Genomic DNA, 24,248 nt, shown 5'->3' with positions numbered 1-24,248 from the left:
TCATAACAGTTCTCTGAAAAATGTTCCAATCACAAAACCGAATGTACATTGTACCAAATGCGTTATATACCTGATCTGTGTCTTCACCTGAAAAGGTTATTTCAACCCTCAACTATGACTCAGCAACTGGACCGGACGGCTTCTGCTCGTGTGTCCTAAAATCCGACTCTGCTCCACTTGCACATTCTCTCTCTGCTCTTTTCACCCTGTCATTTGTGTTCGGTCATTTTCCATCTGATTGAAAATCCGCCGACATCACTGCATTATGCAAAAAGGTGCAAAAACGGATCCCCTCAACTACAGACCTATCGGTTTACTTCCAATCATCAGCAAGGTCATGGAATCCATCATCACAGTTGATGTGAAATCCTTCCTTTTCTCCAACAACCTCATCTCAGATCACCAATTTGGATTCAGACCAGGTAACTCCACCTTGGACATGCTGCTTCCACTCACCCAACAAAGGATGGAGGCCCTCAATGTCAGACATGAGATCAGGGCCGTCTCTCTGGACATATCTTGTGCTTTTGATACAGTGTGGAATCCTGCCTTACACTCCAAACTCTCTGCCCATGGCATCCAAGGCGAACTCCACACAGGGCTTACTGACTTCATTTACTCTCATAGCCAGCGCGTGGTTCTCAATAGGATCTTCCCCCTGAAAAGGCTGGAGAACCGCAAGCCAATGTTTTGGACCCAGTCCTATTCCTGATCTTCATTAATTATCCCTTTGACTCTCTGGAAAGTCCCCTTTATCTCTGTTTTGCTGATGAATCCACCCTCTTCCATGAAATCCCTCATCCTTCAGACAGGTATGATGCAGCCTCTTCCTTCTCTTCACACCTTGACAAAATTACAAGCTTGTCAAACACTTGGAATGTCTTTAAATCCTCACAAATCTCATGCACTCACTATCTCTCTCCGAAAGTATCGTCTGGCAAATCCTCCTATCGACTTTCTTAACAATCCTCTTGAGGAAGTTCAGTCATTCAAACTTGTGGGTCTCACTATCAGCAATGGTCTTTCTTGGACAAACCACATTTCAAAGTTGGCCTCCAAATCCAGCCGCCGACTGGGCAACCTCCGTCGTACAGGGTCCTTCCTTGGTACACCTGAACTCTCAATCCACCTACCAGGCCTTTATCCACAGCTTGATGGAGTCCTGTTCTCCCCTATGGGCTGGCTCCTCTGCCTCACATCTTGCTCAGCTTGACTTGCTTGTCTTGCTCACATTCCGGGCTGAGTTCCCCTCTCACCTACCACCTCCCCTCCCGATGTTTGTCCGGCGGGTGTCCCCTCCTCTCTTCCGGTGAAACTCCCTAAATCCAGGATCACTGCTCACCTCCGCTCATTTGTTTCCCTTTTTCCCCACCTGTAAAATTCATTTCCACATTCTCTTTATTCTCACTCTTCTCTCCAGGTCTTCAATACAGCTGTTCACCACCATCTCATATCGCCCCCAATCTAAAACCATGATCATTTGTACCCTTGTTAGCCCCGCACCAATCCTTTTCCCTTTTTGTCAGTTTTCTCTCCTTGGAGTTTCTTTCTGTATCCATCTTATCTACCCCATGCATCTTCTTCTGTGCCTCATTCCTCCACTTCCCTCTGTCTTGGCTTTCCGCTCTGCTCTTGGTATTTCCATCCTCTTTCTGCTGTACATTTTATCCTCTTGCGTTCTGATCCGTTCAGTGTACTAGCGCTAGCTCTTCCACGATCCTCAACTACGTATACAAAAAAAGTCTCCTGCTCATCCTCTGCTCCAATTGGTTTCACTGATGACATGCTTTTGAGAGTCAACATCTCTCTGGCTATTCTCCAAGAGCTTCCTCAGCGCAGGCGAGTCTGTCAGGTCACTTAGGCGGATTGGCAAGTAATGCAAGCAGAAATCTCGCTCCATGTCTGGTCTCCCATATTGATATATACAAAAACAAGACTGAAAGTCGAACATCGGCGTAGCCGGGCTTGTTTGATAATTTAGTTGAAGAGGATAGTGTGCCCTGGGTGGGGATACAAGTTAACAAATAATGTAAGTATTACATTTTTTTGAAGTAATGTAATGCTCTAAGCTGTCTGTCACCAAGGAAGTGAAGATATTGCATTGAGACATTGGTTTATTACCCTGCGCTCGCGAAGCGAAAAGCGGGGTTAAGCATTCAGGTGCGTACGTGTGCCATGTGCTGTACGTGTGCCGTGTCTGCATTTTAAAAATTCGTTTTCTTGGCAACCGTCGGTCCGATTGACACGAAATGTTACCATAGGAGCGCCTCCGACTGTAGAAATTTTATATTCATAATTATGACGTCATAGGTCACGTGGTTTGGACGCCATCTTGGAAAAACGTTACACCTCTATATCTTTCAAACCTTTCTGTGGAGAAAATTGAAACGTGGCTCATTGTAAATAACTCCATATGTTATCGATAGGTGTTGTTAACGATGACGTCATTGGTTCCATAATTATGACGCTATAATTTGACAGGTACAATGCTTAGTCTGATCAGTTTGAAATTTATTGAGCATGATTAGAGAATATAAATAAATAAAAAAACAATTATATTAGAGGATATAAGTTTATGATGTCATTGCTCACGTGGTCTGGCAGCCATATTGGATCACAAAAAAAGAAATGTTCAAAAACAGAAGAGTTGGCTCACACCAAGTTGACTGCACAGGGTAAGTATTCTATGAATACCATCAAGTTCTATATGTTTCGAGTCAACAATGAACCAACCATACACCGCTTCAATCCAGTGACTTTGCAGTCACGACAAAGGGATTGCAGTGTTATGATTATATTTACGATATTATTATTATTAATGTTATTATTATTATTACGATAACAATACTACTGTATTGAGAAACCTGTGCTAATTTGTCTGAAGCGGCCTGAAGATGAGGCATGAAGACATGAAGCCTAAGGCCTATCCGTACTGTCATTGGAAGAGCCGTAACGGCGATGCTTTCGACATTTGATGGTCATTTTAACAATCGGTTTGCTTGTGTTTCACACTGAATGAAAAAGGAAAGGGAGAACATGGCAATTGTGATATATGACAGGTTCGACGATATGTTCGGCCTGAATGGCATATACATCAAAATGGCGGTGTGTGGAGTCGACCATCGTATGCCGTAATGATATCACAGACTTAATCATATCCCATGACATATCACATGGCATGACATTCACCCCTGTCATGTGACCAAATCCTCAGCTCTGATTGGTGTACGTTTGTGAGGGACATACATACATAGTGTTGCGGATATGGGATTTGCATCCATCCATATCCGCTTGTAAATATTCCCCTATTTCCTCAATACTTCCCAACTCTCCCCAATCCCCCATTCCCTAGTCCCATTTTCTGTAAACAACACTCTGTAGACCCGACCTCCCCCTATTTCCCCCATTAAATGTCGCACCCAGGTTCACCGCATCTCATGTAAGACAACTATAGGACATCTTGCGAGATATTCTTAGTCTATGTCAGTTAAGGATTCGTTTCCATTAATTCTGACCCTTCGTTGCACCAGAATGTGATTGTATGGCACCGTTAGGAAGTTTAGGACCTCCCAATACCTCCCTGCAGCTCTTCCTCACAGTTCAGCAACAACAACAACAATGAGCGCAGGGAGTGCGCGTCCTCACTCCGGCTTGGTTGGTAGGGGTGGTGGGAGGGCACCAGGCCTTCCCAACGAGCCGCCATCGGACATGTGCTCGACGGGGTTACCAAACAGGGGCTCCCTGTCGGCTCCTCGTCAAGGGCGGAGCCCGGTAACCCCCGCACCCAATGGAAGCGGCGGACCGGCCCCAGTGGGGCGGTACCAACCAGCCGAGGGCGTGTCACTCCCCGCTGAGCATGCGCAGTGAGAGGGAGGTGACGTCAGATGCGCGCTGAGCTTGGAGCAAGCAAGACCACCTCCAAGCGCTGTGAGACCTCCCTGCATCTTTTGAACCGTGCTTTATCCTGTCCCCGAGCCAAGGTGCACCTTGTGCCATCGACCGACCTGCCCATTCCCGCCATCAATCCCCGTGTGAGTCTACCTTGTCCGTTTGTCCGTGGTCTGTCCGGGAATAGATAAGATTGTATTTAAGTGCCCATCTCTTCTGTGTCTTTACCTCACTCTGCCTTGTAATCTACCCCCTTTTCTCCACCACTGTAATTATACCCTCCTCCGGAGGTCTTGAGAACTGTACCCCCCTTGCGTCGTTTCCTCTTTCCCAGTCGTCGTGTCCTTTCCATCATTGATTTAGCATAGCGCGATTTGGCCAACGTCTGGGTGAATCGGGTGAGTGTAAGGGAAGAAACGGGGAGCAACTGTTCGGCCGCGGTGACCTCTGCTCGGTAAATAACATCCAATCCGCGGTCCGTAACAACTGGTGTCTGGGAGTGAGATACGAGGCCCGAACCAAAAAACAAAACAAAAAACATCTAGCCAAAATTTGGTCAAAATTATAAAGTACCGAAATTTGCTTTTGTTGTACAAAAACCCGAATTTTGAAAGTCGCGCTATGGGAGATCAAGACGGCTGGGTTCCGGTAGAGGAGAGTGAGGCAGGGTCGATCCAGGACCAAATTGAGGGACATGAGGAGAGTGAAGCAGTGAGGGCGGCAGGTTCGCAAAATGGCGGCGCTAGGCATGGGGAAGAGGAGCGCGAACAACAGGTCGGCGCCGCGCAGGGGATTGCGGTAGCTGTACCCGTGCCGCCGATGGACATGCAGGTCCTCATGGCGCAAATAGGGGCCCTGTTGGCCCAGAATAGCGAGAAATTGAGGGAGGACATGGGAAACCAGATCGGGGGTTTAAGGAATGACATGGGGTCCAATAGCGAGAAATTGAGGGAGGACATGGGGGCCCAGATCGGAGGGTTAGGGAGTAGAATAGAAGGATTAGACAATAGATTAGGGGAAATACAGGAGGGGTTAACGGGGGTAGAAAACAGAATGGCCGCTCAAGAGAATCAAATGGAAGGGATGAAAAAGGGGGTTAGAGGGGTTAGAAAACAGTATGGAAGGCAAATTGAGGGACATGAGGGACCAAGCGGAAAGGGAAGTTAAACAAATGGGGCAGCAGATAGAGGGGGTCAGAATGGGGGTAGAAACTAAATTGGATGCTCACAGGGAGGAAATGGAGCAGATGAGGGTGGCATCTGGGCAGGAGATGCAAGTGATGGGAGGAGAGATCAGAAGAGGTGTGAGTGAGGAGGTCGGAGGAGTGCGCGAGGAGGTGAGGCACTGTGAGGAGCGCATGGAGAAGGAGGTGAGAAAGGGGACTGTAAAATTGCAAGGTGGTATAGAGGAGTTGACGCTGGGAGTGGAACAGCTGACGGAGGGACAAAAAGAACTAACGGAGCAGGTTCAAAGGAACACTGCGGTACGAGGAGGGTTAAAAGCAACACAAAACGACATAAAAAATGACTTGATAGCGACACAGAGGCAATGTCAGATGGTACGTGAGGGACTGACAACGAGGTTGGACGAGGTGACAGAGGTAATGGAGACGAAGGACCGGCAGGTGAGGACGCACATAGAAACGGTCAAGGTAGCCTTAGAGGACGAACTTGAGGAGACGCACCGGGAAATAAAAGAGGTGAAGCAGAAATTAGAAGAAGTGGAAGAAGGGGTGAGCGAAATTAAGAAGCGACGGAGAGGGGATAAGAAAGAGATAAAAGAGGAAGTGAAAGAATTGGTCCAAAGTCTGTGTTCGGATCGTGATGATGTGCTCATTAACCGGATGAGGGATCCGCAGGTGATGGAGGAGAAGCGAAGAGAAAGAGGCCCCGGTGTAAGTGGTGACCAATATGGTCGTGCGTATGATGCGCCAGGTGATTTCATAAGCTTGGGGGTCGAGATGGACCCGGGTGTTCGTGAGAGGCCGTTGGTGAAGTGTGCGAAAAAGGAGGTGTGCGAGAAAGTCCGACTCTGGGGTGTGTGAGGAAAAAGTGCGCGCCAAGGAGTGAGGGTGCTGTCGAGAGTGAGTCGGTCGTAGCGCGTGTGCGAGGGAGCACATGGAAGCGCGGTGTGGTGAGTGTTACGGAGGAAGTAACGAAAGAGGGTGTGCAAGAGGATGTGCGAGAAAGGTGTGTAACGGACAGGTGCATGGGGAAAGAGTGTGCTGTCAAGAGTGAAGGAGAATGCACGCCTGTGGTGAGTGTTACAGAGGATGTAACGGGAGAGGGTGCGTGAGAAAGGTGTGTAACGGACAGGTGCATGAGGAAAGAGTGCGCTGTCGAGAGTAAGGGTGAGTGCGCTGTCGAGAGTAAGGGTGAGTGCGCTGTCAAGAGTGGTGGTGAAAGTAGTAAGAGTGGCATGGAGCGTGAGTTGGTGGTGGCAGGTGAGAGAGGATGTACACCTGGAATGGAAGGATGCACACCTGGAATGGTAGAGCGTGTGTGGGAATGCACACTTGAGTTGGTAGTGAGGCACGTGGTTGGGTGTGCGAGTGAGAGCACACCTGTGATTGTCACAGAGGAGGTGACTGAGGAGGGGGCGCGAAGAGGTGTGTTGGTGAGGTGTGCGAGCGACGAATGTGTGCCAAGGTGTTCGGTGGTCAGGTGTGTGACAGTCTGTGAGCGGAATGCGTGTACCTGGGTGTGTAAGAGAAGGTGCAATGACCAAGAGCAGGGAGAAGGCTGGATGTATGACCAAGAAAGGGGTAGCATATGCGTGTAAGCATGCAGGTGAGGCATCGACGGTAACCGGGTTAGCGGTTAGAACGACATTTAGCCGAATCGGGCCCTCGGTGCGCGTCGGGGAGCTTCGCGTGCCGCGAGGACCAGCGGGGATCCGAACCACGGCGGGTTCGAAAGGACTGCCGTACGCGATCCACGCTGGGCATCGCTTTGAACGGCCGCGTCCGTGCTCCACTAGGCGGAGCGGGCAGCCCGATAGGAAGGGTCGTCATGGCGACCCCCTTTTGTTGACGCGTTCCAGCAGGTCGCGATCGGGCCATGGGATGGCTCCGTGCCGAGGTGGTGCGTGGGATCTCGGCCCGGGTAAGCCCCCATCCCTGCACCGAATGCGGGACGTATCCAGCCGCTGGCACCAAACAACCCGCATTCATTGCTCGGCTTTACGAAGCCGGGCTGTAGAAGTGAATTGGCGCACCGAGAGGCATTAGTAAGTAGACTGTAATGATGAGGATAGTGGTCTGGACCCGAAATTAGAAAAAACAAAATTTGATGATTGGCAAAGGATTGGCAGTAATGATTGGCAGATGATGGGTAGTGATTGGCAAATTTTTGATTTGTTGAAATTTGATGTGCAAAATTGGTAGTGGGAGATGCCCGATGTGGTGGGATGGCAACTCTGTCATCCCTCACAAAGTGGGGGCAAATGCGCTATAGTTTATGGGGTGGCTATGACAACCGAGCCAGGGAGGGCTTGGTTATATTGATAGGATCTAGCGAAGATGACATTAGGTAACGTTAAGATTAGTTAGTGACAAGGGTACCTGTAGTGGGGATGTAGTAGCTTAGTGGATGATAATGACGTGGGAGCGCAATAGTTTAAAGGGAAGACGGAGGAGCGCGAGTTTTAGAAGGGAGTAGACAGAGCAGATGATGCAGTATGAATGGAAGTGCTGGTGAGCAGCTTCAAATGAGGCATCGGTGAGGCAATGCTCCGAGGTGTGTGTGAGTGTACAAGTGATGAATGAGAGAGCATTACGGATGAGTGTCATGGTGAGTAGTGAGTGTTGTGGATCAGCGCGAATGCGCTTGGGGGAGAGAAGGGTGCAGGCGGCACCAAGTATGAGAGCACAGGTGTGCAAGTACAGGTGTGTGGAATATATGGAGCAGAGAATGAGTGGTGTGGAGAGAGTTGGAGTAAGTGGTACGGAGTGGTGTGCGTGGTGCGAAGGTGTGAATGGGGGAAGAATGGACCCCCATCACGGATACCCGGGGCGGGTAGTGTAAGTGTTAGGTAGAGGGTACAGGTAAATTGTGGTTGGATATTGGCATCTGTGGTGCGGGTGGAAGAATGATGTTTGGATGGGTGCATTAGTGTTGTGGAAATGGCTGGGCGTGTAGCCTGTTAGTGTGTGTAGTTGGTTTGGGCACTCCACCACTGTGAGGATGTCGGCCAGGTGAGGCCGCAGGTGGGCTCTGGGAGCCGGTAGAAGCTGTGGATGGGGCCCGAGGATCCGGAGGGCGGACCCGGGTAGCCCAGTGCCAGAGGGCACCGAGTGGGGTGACAGAGCCAGGAGGGGCCTTCCCCAGTTAGTTAGGTTAGGGTGAGGAGCTAGGTAAGCTCGGGTGGCAACTGCAGTGGTGGAGGTGTGCAGGTGGGTAGACCTGCTGGGAGAGCTACACGTCGCAGCCCAGAAATTGTGCAAGGGCACCGGGAGATGAATCGGGGGAGTGAGACCCCAAATTGAGAAGCACCACAGTTTGGTCAATGGGAATTGGTTTTTAGAACCCATAGTGTAAGTTGGCCAATGGATTGGCAGGGAAAGACCCCGGGTAGTGTAAAGTGTGTTAATGTCATTTAGGAAATAGTTAGGATTGATGAACCTGTCGCACCATACGCAGCCACTTACCTGAGGTGATGATGATGACTCCACACCTGTGTTTTCTTTGTTTTGTGTTGCAGGAGAGGAGAATTGCTGTTTGGATTTGTGAGACGCATCACGACGTGGATGAGACATTGGGGTGATTCCATCTCTCCCTCCTTAGGAGGGACTGATGATGAATTGGTGATGGCAAATTTTGATGTAGAGTTGGAAATGGCAAATTTGATTGGTTAGGAGGGAGAGAAGACGAATTTGGTTTATGGGAGGAACGGGGAAGACAGTAGGGACATTTGTTGATGTGTAAAGTAGATGTTTATGGGTAGTGTTGTGTTTTGTGGATACAGTAAGGGGTAAGGGAGGGGCAATGTAGGTTACCTGGTGGGGGGGGGGGGGGGGTGGGTACGGTAGGAACGTACCTGTCTCACCTGGTTCCCATGTGCCCCCAGTGTGCATTACCTTGTATTGCGTGCACTTTTGCGCCCTTACCACCTTACTCACTTGTCTTCTTTTGTCTCCCACCTCCGAGGATCTGGCTTTGGGGCAGAGAGAGAGGAGAGAGAGGTGGTGGCTCCGCAGTTGTGGGCCTGTACTTCCGCTGCTTGCTGCCTGGATCGATACACCATATGGACCGCAATTTTTGTGGCCGCCCACAATGGACCGCAGTTCTTTTGCGGTCAAGCACCACCCGTGGATGGACCTAGGTCAACGTGGCACCTATGCCATACAGGTGAACCACTTTTAGTTGGCCCCCTGATGGCCACAATTAAGAAATGGATGCGGTTGGCGCCTTTCTTTATTTTTAAAGAAGCCAGAAGGCCAAGTGCACTCCATGAAGGCAAGACCAGCGGCAGAACATCGGCCGGCTGCGACACCACCGGTGACCATGGACACTTGATGGTGCATTGTTATTGAACACTTTATTGGTGCACCGGATGGTGCTGACTGTGCATTATGGGGTGGTGCTTTTGGTGCTTGGACGGGGTGCTCTGCACATTATTAAAGGCCATAGGGCCACAGGGCACTTGTGGGTTGGTGTATCGATGCTGGCATGCGTGCTCTCTCTATGCATAACATCTGCATGTGTTCCTCAAAGAACAGGTCCTGGATCGTAGTGTAAATATCAGTGTAGTCTTGTATAAATGATGCTCCCTACCGGCTGTATGTTTAGTTTGAGGATGCTTTCTGCGATTCGGTTATCCTGTGGGTGTGTTTCTGTTAGGAGAAGGGTGCAACGTCACAGGGGGACATATTTACTCATTTGTGAACATCTGTAAAACTGTCGCACTCAGGGTTGAGTTAATAGTAGAGGGAACTACATCTGAGTGCCACACTAAAGTAGGTAAAAATTTATCGGGTCAGGACGCCCCGAGGTCGAGAAGGGTGCAGTGTTGCGGATATGGGATTTGCATCCATCCATATCCGCTTGTAAATATTCCCCTATTTCCTCAATACTTCCCAACTCTCCCCAATCCCCCATTCCCTAGTCCCATTTTCTGTAAACAACACTCTGTAGACCCGACCTCCCCCTATTTCCCCCATTAAATGTCGCACCCAGGTTCACCGCATCTCATGTAAGACAACTATAGGACATCTTGCTAGTTATTCTTAGTCTATGTTAGTTAAGGATTCGTTTCCATTAATTCTGACCCTTCGTTGCACCAGAATGTGATTGTATGGCACCGTTAGGAAGTTTAGGACCTCCCAATACCTCCCCGCAGCTCTTCCTCACAGTTCAGCAACAACAACAACAACGAGCGCAGGGAGTGCGCGTCCTCACTCCAGCTTGGTTGGTAGGGGTGGTGGGAGGGCACCAGGCCTTCCCAACGAGCCGCCATCGGACATGTGCTCGACGGGGTTACCAAACAGGGGCTCCCTGTCGGCTCCTCGTCAAGGGCGGAGCCCGGTAACCCCCGTACCCAATGGAAGCGGCGGACCGGCCCCAGTGGGGCGGAACCAACCAACCAGCCGAGGGCGTGTCACTCCCCGCTGAGCATGCGCAGTGAGAGGGAGGTGACGTCAGATGCGCGCTGAGCTTGGAGCAAGCAAGACCACCTCCGAGCGCTGTGAGACCTCCCTGCATCTTTTGAACCGTACTTTATCCTGTCCCCGAGCCAAGGTGCACCTTGTGCCATCGACCGACCTGCCCATTCCCGCCATCAATCCCCGTGTGAGTCTACCTTGTCCGTTTGTCCGTGGTCTGTCCGGGAATAGATAAGATTGTATTTAAGTGCCCATCTCTTCTGTGTCTTTACCTCACTCTGCCTTGTAATCTACCCCCTTTTCTCCACCACTGTAATTATACCCTCCTCCGGAGGTCTTGAGAACTGTACCCCCCTTGCGTCGTTTCCTCTTTCCCAGTCGTCGTGTCCTTTCCATCATTGATTTAGCATAGCGCGATTTGGCCAACGTCTGGGTGAATCGGGTGAGTGTAAGGGAAGAAACGGGGAGCAACTGTTCGGCCGCGGTGACCTGCGCTCGGTAAATAACATCTAATCCGCGGTCCGTAACAATACATACATACAGACAGACAAAACTGTTCCAGATGGCTTTGCCCGATGGGCTACGCAGTAAAAACCCTAACCAGAAGGGTTATGATTGGACTATACAAACAATATTATATCGTTATGCCAAATATCGTGATACACCCGCATAATCCTGTCCTCTCGGCATGCACTATCTACACACCGTCTCCCTCTGTGCATATGTAATAAATAGATGGCAACTGAAAAAATTAACCGTATTATCCGATTATTTTTTAAATAAAGAGTGAATTTCTTTCTCCTTGTTTCTATTTCCAGAGCATTACAGATATCCACGAGCCTGCGCCGCATTGAAGCGAACGCCTTCAGCGATCTTCCTGAAATAACCAGTATGTGAGTGTCAGCGAGTGCTGCAGCCCTGGCGATGATGTGATTACCATGAATGTCTTGGAGAAAATATGTGAAATTCGGAGCAAAGATTGTGATCATTTTTTTTTTAGGTTGCGACGAATTAGCTTCATATTTATAAATGTTTTATCCTATTTACAGGTGCTCCCATCTGAACACCTGGTTCATGATGCTCATCGCACATGCCAAACAAATTTGTGCCCATCGTCTGCTGACGTTCTTACAATACATCTAATAGTACCCTAACGTCTACTAATGTCCTCATCCTGCACGTGGTTGATCTACAACCTCATACACGTGCCTTAGATCAATGCAAATATGATGAAGTGAACGCTGCCATCGGTTTGTCTTTTCTCAGCATCATCAAGAATGTGAGAAGTCTCGAAAACATCAGACCCGGTACCTTCCGTGACCTCCCCAAGCTAAATTATCTGTAAGTACCACGAGCGGTTCCTCTGCGCGTGCTTTGCGTTCACATCCCTCATGAGTGTGCGCCTCAAGATCCTTTAAATGAGTGTGAGCGCTCCGAGATCCTCTAAATGAGTGCGTGCACTCCAAGATCCTCTAAATGAGTGTGAGCGCTCCAAGATCCTCTAAATGAGTGTGAGCGCTCCAAGATCCTCCAAACGAGTGTGTGTGTGTGTGCTCCAAGATCCTCTAAGTGAGTGTGTCCACTCCCAGCTCCTCTACATATGTGTGTGCGCTCGAAGATCTTCTAAATGAGGGCGTGCACTCCCAGCTCCTCTAAATGAGTGTGTGCTCCAAGATCCTCTAAATGAGTGTGTGCATGCCAAGCTCCTCTAAATGAGTGTGTGCGGTCCTAGATCCTCGAAATGAGTGCATGTGCTCCAAGATCCTCTAAATGAGTGGGTGCGGTCCTAGATCCTCGAAATGAGTGGGTGTGCTCCAAGATCCTCGAAATGAGTGTATGTGCTCGAAGATGCTCTCAATGAGTGCGTGTGCTCCAAGTTCCTCTAAATGAGTGCATGAGCTCCAAGCTCATCTAAATGAGTGTGTGAGCTCCAAGCTCCTCCACAACTGGTCGAATTTGCTACCATGCCTTCGTGAAAGCTTTCAGAAAAAACAGTTGCTTGGAAATGATTAAAGAAGCTCTAAAGTGTAGGAATGGGAAATGTTTCAGCAATGAGATCGCAATGAAACAATAGTTTGCTGGCAGATGACATGCGATTTTAATTGATGGCATATGGTTGCACACTAAGCTGCTTGGCTTTTGGAGTGAATCTGGATGCTGCACAAGCAGGGCCATTGTTGTTTGGAGACCATTGTGAGTTTATTTGGGAAAAGGTATTATCCGCAAGTTGGTGCCGATCTGAGAGTATCTCTGATTTGTTTTGATTTGGCTTGGCTTTTAAATCCATTGATCCCTTGGGAAAACATAAATGCTCTGGAAATATAAATTAAATTTCATCATTTCAATGATTTGGTGGTTCATATTAATCATGTTGTTATTTTTGTCCGACAGTTCAATGCAGACATAACGCACTCACCTTTGAGCTGCCAAATCCTGGGTTCAATTCGCAAACTGACGATAAACTTCCATCCTGGTGTTGCGCAAGCAGGGCGAGGCATTGATGTGTGCACCGTCCATCTGATGGACGATAAGCCGGATGTCCCATGTACTAGTTACCATTAGCTGAAGAAGGTGAAGATAAGCATTAGCTGTTGGACCATAAAGATCCCATAGTGTCTTTCCTGAAGTGTACTCGGATTATTTCTGGCACGCTGATGGACAAATTAATTACAAATGGTAGTAGCTTCCCATATAACAATACAGTTGTATGGGTAAAGTCAGTAAGACAAGCATTACATTGCATACAAGAATAAAATGATGGAGTATTTTAAAACATGATCCCATAAAATGAATGGAATTATGTTAATATGAATGTTTCTTTTTCCAGCATCATCTCAAACACTGGAATTTTCAGTTTTCCCCAGCAGTGGTCGATTCATTCCACCAGCATATACTTTATCTTGTGAGCAACACACACAAACATGATGTGAACAGAATGCAATGAGATGCAAACATAAACAAGAAAGAGCAATCAGAGATTGCAGGCCCTCGCCAGGATATGTTTTTGGTGGTTTTTAAGGGTTTTGTGTTCAAATATAGCGGCCGAACCACGTGCCCGATGTCATAATATATTTTTTTCTCCACCAATTTATCCCTAGATAACGCTTAAGAAATTTCATCTTGATCAGATGAAGTTTTGTGCTTGTCGAATTATGACGTCATAATGGAGGCACCTGTGACGTCATCATTAACATATTTTATTCCCCATGGAGAGTTCTTTACAATGACCCATGTCTCAATTTTTTCTATTCAGCACTTTCGGAGATATAGATGTGCAAAGTTTTTCGGTTTTTCTAAGATGGCGCCCGTACTACGTAACGTATGACGTCATAATGGAGGCACCTATGATATCGTCATTAACATATTTTATTCCCCATGGGGAGTACTTGACAAGGAGCCATGTCTCAATTTTTTCTATTCAGCGCTTTCGGAGATATAGAGGTGCAAAGTTTTTCAGTTTTTCCAAGATGGCGCCCGTACTACGCAACGTATGACGTCTTAATTATCATTTAAAAAATTATACAGGTGGAGGTGCACATATGGTGAAAATATCCTGTCAATTGGACCAACGGTTGCAGAGAAAATCATATTTATTCTTTGCGGACAACAACAACAGGCATTTTAAGGCCATTTTCCCTGCAAGAGCAGGGGTCAGCCTTGCAGTCCCCATGACAATCTTCTCCATTTTGCACTATTTTCTGCATCCCCCCTTGCCCTCATTTCTTCTTCGACCATCTTTAGCCAAGTATTTCTCGATCTTCCCCGTCCTCTACTTCCTTCTACATTCATTTCCATCACTCTTCTCAACCAGTCACTTTCATCCTTCCTCAACACATGACCAAACCATCTCAACCTGTTTCTCTTCACAGCATCCATCAGAGGCTCTATTCCCATCATCTTTCGCAATTCATCATTTGTCTTCCTCTCTCTCAACGATACTCCACACATCCACCGAACCATTCGCATTTCCACCCTTTCCAGCCTTCGTTGCTGCTCTACGTTCATTACCCATGTCTCACTCCCATAAATCATAACACTTCTCACACTTGCAGCATACACCTTCCCCTTCAGCTTCAATGACACTCCCCTCCTCGTCAGCACGCCACTAAGTTCCCGAAACTTCTTCCATGCACATCTCACTCGAGCAACCGTTGCCGAGTCTGATCCACCTTCTCCATTCAACATGTCTCCTTGGTAACAAAATGTTTTCACACCTTCCAGCTTCATGCCATCTCCAAGATCCAACTCAACATTTCGTCCATCTGCAGCTCCCTCTGTGCAGACCTTACACTTGAATGTAGCTGCCACACTGGTTAATGACCCTCTCAAACCACTACATTTTTGATGAACCCACTCAGCGCACATTGTACATTGATTGGAATTCACTCCGACACCCTTCCTACACACAGCACACGGCCACTTCCCAGTTCTTTCCACCTCACCACATGCTTTACCACTTGCCATCACCTTCGTTTTTCCGATATTCACCTTCAGACCTTTTGTCTCCATACATTCCTTCCACTTGTTCATCTTCTCCTTCAGTCCATCCGTACTTTCTGCAATCAACACCAGATCATCTGCATACAACAACTCCCACGGTAAACCCTCCTTTACGTTCCGAGCCAGCACCTCCATCACAGCCACAAATAGTAGTGGACTTAGTACCGATCCCTGATGCACTCCCACCTTCACCTCAAACTCACCACTGCTCCCGTCCTTCGTCCTTGCAGCTGTGCGCGCTCTTTTGTACATTGCCATCACTACTCTGATCAACCATTCCTCCACTCCTAACTTCCTCAATGCCCATGTCACTACTTCACGTGGAACCCCATCGAATGCTTTCTCCAGATCAACAAACCCAAGAAACAACTTCTTCCTCTTCTCCATGTACTTCTCCTGCAACTGCCTCACAATAAAAAGCACGTCTGTCATTCCTCTTCCTGGCATAAATCCAAACTGCATTTCGTTGATCTTCACCTTCTTCCTTATCCTCCTCTCCAACACCCTTTCCAATACCTTCATTCCATGCTCCAATAACTTTATCGCTCGGTACGAGCCACAGTCCAGAGGGTTACCTTTCCCCTTGTATAGAGGGACGAGGGTGCTCAGTTCCCAATCCACTGGAATGCGGCCTTCTTTCACCACCAGATTGCAGATCTCTGTCATTTTCTTCACACCCCAATTTCCCGCTGCCTTCAACATATCTCCCACAACTCCCGTCGGCCCTCCCGCTTTTCTACTCTTCATTGCTTTTATCGCTTCCTCAACTTCCTTCTCGGTTATCTTCTCTGCCAGTCCTAAAACTGGGTTACTCTCTATGTTGCCATCCCATTCATTCTCTGCATTCAACAGTATTTCCATATATCTCTTCCATATTCTTTTAATTCCATCTGGGTCCACAACGATTTTTCACACTTCATCCTTCAAGCAACTCAATCCCATCACATCACACCTCTCTTTCGCTATCTGCTTTGCAATCCTGAATACCGCTCTCTGACCCTGTTCCAAATCCAAGCGTTCTCCGAACATTTTCCTACATGCCTCCTGCGCCTTTGCTACCTCTTTCTTTGCAGCCTTCTTGGCTGCCTTATAACTTTCATGCTCTGCCTTTTCTGCCCCCATACCCTTCGCCTTCTGCCACTCCTTGAACCTCTTCCTCTTCTCGTCAATCTGCTTTCCAACTTCATCATCCCACCACCATGTTTCCAAGTGCCTCGGTGGTCCTTTTGTCCATCCACATACCTCACCAACGGCTCCCAACAGACTATCTTTCATTGACATGCAACCACTTTCAAGCTCAACCACATCATCCTCTACCACACTCAGCCTCTCTTTGAATGCCTCCCTCACTGTCACCTCTTTCAACCTCCACACCTTCATTCTCGGTTGGTACTTCACTCGCCGAGCTCTCCTCGCACCTTTCACCCTTATGTCGCAGACAACCAAGTGGTGCTGTGAAACAGCCTCCTCCCCTGGGATCACCTTTGTGTCCTGGAGGTGCCCCCTATCTCGCCTACGCACCAGCAGGTAGTCAACGGTTGTCGTCGACCCACCTGACATGTATGTAACAAGCTTATTATCCTCTTTCTGGAACTGGGTATTACAAATCAACAAATCAGCTCCATCAGCAAACTCCAAAATCCTTTCACCTTCTCCATTTCTCACACCATATCCGTAACCCCCATGAACTCCCTCAAAACCGTCCATACTCCTTCCCACATGTCCATTTAGGTCTCCTCCTACCACAACAACTTCCTCATCTTTCACATTTTCCATCAGCTTCTCTAGAGCACACCAGAACTTGTCCTTCTCTTCATCGCTCCGACCAACCTGCAGAGCATATCCCGAGATGATTTTCACCAAGAGCTTTCCAATCATCATTTTCACCATCATCAACCTTTCACTCACTCTCGTCACACTCCACACTGTCTGCAAACTCCTCAGAAAACAGGACACCAACACCATTCACGCCCTCCGGGCACCCTTGCCACACAAACTTGTATTTCTGTCCCTGACTACCCTTCACCATTCTCACACCACTTCCCTTCCATCTCGTCTCCTGCACACAACATATGTCCACTCTTCTTCTGACCAATACTTCCACCACTTCTCCTGATCTCCCTGTCATTGTCCCTACATTCCATGTCCCAAACCTCAGAAACCGATCTCCACGTCGGGCATCAGACGTTTCGTCGTCATAAATGGAATGATTTCCACCCTTGCTTTGATCGGGTTCCCCACCTTGAGTTTTGACGAGAGGGAGTGGGGTCCCCCACAGGGTACTTCGGGCTGTACCTTGCCCATATGTAGTCGTAATTGTCATGGTTTTCTTTTTGAGGCAATGTTTTTATCATCAAAGAAAATCAAAGGAAGGGCGGTTGAATCAAATAAATAACATGTTTAATTATTATTTACAATGATCTGTAGAAGAACAGAGACACAGGGCAGTCTTATACAGTCTTAACTTATCTCCCCGGACAATGGGCCCATTCACACTCACAGGGGGATGAAGGAAGGATTGTTCATGTGCTGAACGCGCCGGCTTTGTTGTTCAGGAACAGCTCACCCGGCATGGCCCTCTGCCGGTCACAGCACTTCCCTCGACGAAGGGAGGCCGGTAGGCGGGAGGGACCCTCGCGGCGCGTATCTCGAACAAAGGCAGGCAGGAAGATATGCGCGTCTCTCGCCCGGCCCGGCGGTCCTTCACAGCGCGATTAATACAACTCCGTGCTTTCACTCTCGTAACTCAACGGAGGATCTGACTCAAGCTCAACCGCGAACCCAATTTGTAACTCAATTCAACACCGCGCACTCTCAGAACTCTTAACTTGGTTCAGCGCACCTCTCCTCAGAACTGAGGTGGGGGCTTCGCGCAAAGGGTTATATTGCCACACCCTTAGCCCGCATCGAATGTTCCAAACCACGCCTTTTGACGCAGTGGTAAGCCACTTCCCTCGAGCCATGATTGGCGGCTCGTGCTTACCGGTCACTCCCACTTCTCCTGCCCCACCTTCCTTTGGCCTGGATCGACTTGTCAGGCCGGCCTCGTGGTAATTTGCGCCAAAACTCAAAGCATCGAGGCGGCATAAGCATTGTAAGGAGACCTAACTCTCATTATTCTACTCAACGCAAAACTTCACATAGGAAAGGTCTACGCTTACATTTACTATGAAATAACTGAGCTTAAACGAGGCTACATGTTGTAGTGTGACTAACTATGAGGGGAAAATTAACCTTTATTTGCAAAAACACAAAACCGCAACAATATATTTGTGCTCAGTTCCTTTTTATTTGTATATGTTGGGGTCTGACTTCTGATTTACAGTATACGGGTGTTTCAAAAAGATGGACCCGATTTGAAATCGCTATATCTCTGCAACCACTAACCGCCCATAAATGAAACTCTTACCACTTGAAAGGGCGGGGCATAAAGTTTCAAATGACTACCGCTAGATGCCCCTCCCAGCGCACCAACAGCCTCTAGCTTCAGTCATTCACAAGATGGCGACCCCGCAACACAAGGCGTTTTGTGTTCTGCATTTCAGCAAGACTGAATCTGTAATTGCGGTGCAGCGTGCGTTTCAACGGGGTTTTGGCATTGATCCGCCAATGCCAAAGTGCATTCGTCATTGGTACCGACAACTTGAAGAAACAGGCTGTTTATGTAAGGTGAAGAGCCCAGGGTGACCACGCACTTCAGAGGAAAACGTGAGAAGAATTCAAGAGTTTTCTGCGTAGCCCGCGCAAGTCCACTCGTCGTGCCAGCTGAGAACTTGCGATCCCTCATACGACTGTCTGGTGTGTGTTAAGGGGACGTTTAATCATGAGGCCATACCAGTTGCAACTGGTACAGGCTCTTCGTACAGGTGACAAAGGAAAGCGTGTAGAATTTAGTGATGCGATGTTACAGAACATGGAAGACAGCTTCGTACCGCGTTTGATTTTTAGTGATGAAGCAACGTTTCATCTAAGCGGTAAAGTTACCCGTCACAATGTGCACATATGGGGACTAGAGAATCCACACGAAACTGTAGAGCATGAGCGTGATTCCCCAAAAGTGAACGTGTTTTGTGCCATTTCTCAAATAAAGGTTTATGGCCCTTTCTTTTTCGAGGGAAAAACAGTTACGGGGCAAACCTATCTCGAAATGCTGCAGAACTGGCTCTTTCCACAACTTAATGAAGATTCCGATGACTTCATTTTTCAGCAAGACGGAGCACCGCCACATTGGCACCTGCAGGTTCGACGCTTTCTAAATGACACACTGCCTCAACATTGGATAGGTCGCACAGGACCCCAAGACTTGGCGCTACACTCTTGGCCCCCAAGATCCCCAGACATTACACCCTGCGACTTTGTCTTGTGGGAATACGTCAAAGACCATGTTTTTGTGCCACCATTAGCGACTAATCTGGATGACCTCAAAAACAGAATTTTTTTTTTTTTTTTTGTATACTGAATCGAGGCTCGTGAAAGAGCTAACATTTATTTCACAAACAAATCAACCAGACAAACAAAATATACAAAAAGAGGGAGCGGACGACAAGATGGGGAGAGAAGGGGAAGCACACAACCACAACATTTGAGAGCAGGGAGAAGTGTGGGAGGGAGAGGGCTTGGGGGCAGGAGGCGTGGGAAGGGGAGTGGGGGGGGGGGGGGGGAAAGGTATAAAACACAAGGGGAAATCATGGCAGCGGTGACTTCAGTGAAAGAAGACACTCTGAGAGACGTTTGGGACGAATTCAACTATCGTCTCGATGTTGTCCTTGCAGCAGGTGGAGGGCACATAGAGCATTTATAAAATGGTTAGTAAAACTTGATAACTCATTAAACCGTTTGTATATTTTTGTGTAATTGTAACATGTTGCCATCGTGAAATATACTGCTTTGAAATTGGGTCCATCTTTTTGAAACACCCTGTATATTCAATCAGAGCACAAAATATGTTTGGCCGAGCTCCCACACCACCCCCCCAGCACCATCCACCCCATCCCCTCTCCACCATTCCATCGTCCCCCCACAACCACTGATCATCATCATCACTAACCCACACCCACCATTCCCCCCTTCCCTCACTCCCGGGGAAGGCAGGCATGGTCAAAGATACCTATGCCTCTGTAGCGACGTGTGGGTGGGCACACGTAACATGCCGATCCACGCTCGTATATATGACAGTGCTATGTACATTTTCATTTTCCTTGGTGATAATATTTTTGAACGAATGACATGTGTGACATTGCCATCTTTTCACTCAGTTCATGATGCTATGATCACAGGTTCAAATACCGTATACTGTGTTGATTTGTCAGTAAATATCCCGAGAATCTATGCAAAAGTTCACTGATGTCTTCAAAATGTCCTCGTGATATCTGTACTTGCAAGCTCCTCCACAAACCTTCTAACCCTGTTTGGATAGAGCCGAATAGGGTTCAGATGGTTCAAATATGCCAAATAGAAGCAGAGTTCAAATACCCCATGGTGGAATATTTGGGACAAATTTGATCCGTTCATATTGTCTTTATGATGTATGTATCTAGTGTGTGCATTTTCACGTTTGAGAAAGAGTCCCATCATGTTTGTTGTATGTATCTATCCAAATGAATTATTCATCGTTAATTTAGAGAAGTCACCTGGTCTCAGTTATCTAATTGACGTTTTGCATCTCAACACTTTCACCGTCTCACTGCTGATGTTGCACCACTGCTGTTCCAGGGAAATAACATTTAACCTCAACATCCGCATCATCCCTCAAAGTGCATTTGAAGGGATCTGTGAAAACCCCTTAACCCTGTGAGTATGCAACTTTTGTAATCTCTTTCCCTTTTTCTTAACTAGAGGACAATGTAATTGGGACTGGAAGGATAGCCTCGAGGTACCCTTGCCTCTGAGATGTGTAGCCTGGGTTCCAATCTTGGCCGAGATATGTAACTCTCATCTTGGTGCTTTGCATGTAAGGCAAGGTATTGGTGTATATGCCATCCCTCGGATGACCCTTAAACTGGGCGTTCCGTCTGCCAGCAATCGTTGGTGGACGTTAAAGATCCCACAGTTTCCTTCACAAAGATTAGGTGAGGTACTCTGACCAAATTCCAAAATCCTCCTCTGACCCACAGCGTGCACTGCATCAGTGGCAAAGCTGCGCCCCTGGCAATTGATGTTGCCCGCAACCCTGTGCTGAATGCAGAAGAAACGCAAAGCTCTGGAATTGCCCTACATTTTCCAAAACTGTTTCGTTGTTGAAGAAAATTAAGGAGTTTTGACTCAACTGTTCGTACAAAGGGAGATTTTCAATTAAAAAAGGAAGTGAAGTATGGTATTAACTTGTGACGTTCACGTATGTACTTATACACTTGATTCATGAAGGCTTCCTTTTGGGACTTTCATTGAAAAGATTGTTTTTATTCGTGTTGTTTTCTTCTCTTGAAGCCGCCTCTACTCCAATGGGATCACCGAGATTAAAAGCCGTGCTTTTAAAGGTGTGAAGACCTTCCAAATGTAAGTTTCTTGTGTGAGTAGGTGTATGTCAAGTTCAACACAAATACAACAAGAAAGATCAGAGATTGATGGATTCGGACGGAATTTGGTGGACAGGTTGGGTGACTGGGTGTATGAAAAGGACGAACTGATTCGATTTTGGTGAAGATGCAGATGCAGATCCGGCCTATTATTGGGATGCAAAACGTAAATTGTTCAACCCGGCGGGGGTATGTGCCCCACCAAGTGCTGATCTAGTTGTCTTTGATAACACTTGGCCAAGGCCGGGTTCAAACTGCTGACCTCCCATACTCACAGCGGATGCTGTAAGCATTACACCACCGAGTCTGGTGGACTTTAAGTTGCTTCGGCTTGCTTTGATTGCCGACAGAAAAGGATATGACTATAAACTCAACCATTGCTTTGCAGACAGGGTATGGTATTAGTACTCTACAGTTGGACCCTGCTATTCGCAGTTCCGCTATTCGTGGATTGCGCGTATTTGCAGGTGATAAAATGAGACCTGTTTCTCTATTCGCGGAAAAGTGTCCCGCAAATTCACGGTTTATTTTCTATTCGCTGCCGTGTTCCGTGAAATCGCGGGGCTTTTTTTTTTTTTACTATTCGCGGCCGTGTTCCGTTGATTCGCAGTTTTTCAGGAGCGCAATATATTTTTTTCACGAGCCACTAGATTGACACATCTATAAAACCCATCTTTCACCAGCAATGCACAAAGCAGCTGGACATACATACGCAAAAAAACATCTACGAGCCACCAGCATGACCTGATTCTACATTCTCTGGTGTGTGCTTTGCGTTTTCATGGCTTTTGCGACTGCAATTTTTAGCCGCACTATAATCGAGACCTTCGCGGGATGTTCCACCAGCTGCATAACACATCATCCCCGCAAGTTGCTGTGCAGAATGAAAACACTCCACAGTATCTATTAGTGCAAATTACTGTCTCCCTTTTCCCCAATGAAACTGGCACGGCATGCATTCACGGATTTTCATCGACATTCGCGAGATTTGTCTCGCCATTTCCGGGATTATTGTCGACATTCTTTGGATTTGCCTCACCATTCACGGATTGTGCCTCGCCATTGGTGGTTTGGTCCTCTCTAGTCGCGGATGTTCGCGATTCGGGAACCTATCCCCCCTTTTTCCATTGAAACAATGCCCCACTATTCACGGTTTCACAATTCGCGGATTTTCCAGGAACGTATCCCCCATGAATAGCAGGGTCCCACGGTACATCATTGGGTGGATAACGTGTGCATAACATTGAGGCCTCTTGGCTTTTGCAGCCTCTAGGTGCTGGCACAACTCGAGGGTGATGAATTGAAGTGGTATCCACTGTTCTTATTTGTTATCTCCCTCCTGCAGTGTGTTTAGACTGGAAGACATATAGTCAACTTGACACAAAAACATCTTCAGAAGCAGGATTTTAGGAGCAAGCTGCTTTGAGTTATCTCAAAAGCAGAGGCCTATTATCCCATATAAAACCACCTTTAGAGGCCATTTTTCCCCGCAAGCGGGGGTTGGCCTTTTTCGGGAACTGTGGTTGTTGTTGTTTTTCGGTCCCCTTTTTGAAGCAATGTTTTACGGCCGGATGCCCTTCCTGACGCCAACCCTTTTTGCCGCCTTTAACGACAAGCAGGGAATTACCAGTGAACTGGTACTCAATTTGCCGACCTCGGAAGGATGACAGGCTGAGTCAACCCCCCTGGCGTTAATTCAGCGATTGACCGGGATTCGAACCCAGGATCCTAGGATCCTAAGCCGGCACCCTAGCCACGAGCCCAACACCAGGGATCTAGTTGTCCAACACCCATATACGTCATTAAATTGTCCATTATTTGCTATTTTCCTTGTAATTCATGTAAAGGTACACTGATGGCTCCCAAACTCCTCCGCAGTTTGTGATGTTTATACAAGGCCTTTGACGAGCATTCCTCACTGCAGAAAGATTAACTCTTCTTCGTTCACTCTCGTAGCCTCTCATTGTGGACCACATCCTAAAAGAGACATTTTCAATGTTCAGTATAATTTCAACTCAAATCTTACATGAAGTGGCCTTCTACATACGACACATGAAAAAATGTTGCTGAAGATCTTTTACCCTCTTTTTGGTCAAATTTATGCCATTTTGAAAATAGTTTGTTGTACATACGAAGTCCCCTTTGGGGTGACTTTAATCTGTTTCTTTTATTTCTCTCAATGTTTGGTTGGATAGAGACTTAAAAAGAAACAACCAATTACAAGTATTCAGCAGTGCAGCTTTTGATGGGATTCTGCAAAGACCTCAAGTTCTGTAAGTACATCCATACACGGCACACTAATCATAAAAGCCTTTGTCTCCACCTATTTTCTTAACTTTGTTCAGTGCTATTTTGCCTTTAAATTTTTCTCTCTCCCTTTTGAATTGTATTTAGACTGGAAGAGATATAGTCAACGTGACACAAAAACATCTTCAGAAGCAGGATTAAATGAGCAAGCTGCTTTGAGTTATCGTAGAAGTGAAGGCCTGAATTGGCTAACAGACTACTCAACCTTGATGTCAGGAGAGATTTTCAATACAAACTAGAACGGCACTCAGTAGAGAGCATTCCTCCGCCAGGTGAACAGTTTACGTTTTGTATCCCAGGTGAGACCAGAAATTCACAATACAGAATCACATTTAATTAAAATCATCCGTCCACAACTTTTCGAGATATCCTGCAACAACCTTTTGAGATTTGAGATATATCGTTTTTGGTCCTATCTCCCAATGGTGAAGAATCAC

The 24,248-nt window shown here is 47.3% G+C and overlaps 1 protein-coding gene across 1 annotated transcript in view; it reads left to right on the top strand.

The window, feature by feature from the left end:
• LOC137414879 (thyrotropin receptor-like) overlaps positions 1-24,248 on the top strand; it is a 126,297-nt gene that overhangs the window by 95,465 nt on the left and 6,584 nt on the right. Inside the window, exons 3-8 of the mRNA XM_068100428.2 lie at positions 11,308-11,382; positions 11,756-11,830; positions 13,317-13,391; positions 20,702-20,779; positions 21,416-21,484; positions 23,700-23,777. Coding sequence (XP_067956529.1) covers positions 11,308-11,382; positions 11,756-11,830; positions 13,317-13,391; positions 20,702-20,779; positions 21,416-21,484; positions 23,700-23,777 — 450 coding nt within the window. The remainder of the gene's footprint in view (positions 1-11,307; positions 11,383-11,755; positions 11,831-13,316; positions 13,392-20,701; positions 20,780-21,415; positions 21,485-23,699; positions 23,778-24,248) is intronic.

The sequence above is a fragment of the Myxine glutinosa genome, chromosome 11 (assembly GCF_964187855.1).
Source record: "Myxine glutinosa chromosome 11, kmMyxGlut1.1, whole genome shotgun sequence".
NCBI classification, from domain to species: Eukaryota; Metazoa; Chordata; class Myxini; order Myxiniformes; family Myxinidae; genus Myxine; species Myxine glutinosa.
Note: the sequence above shows the minus strand (reverse complement) of the source record. Positions and strands in the feature narration are given on the sequence as shown.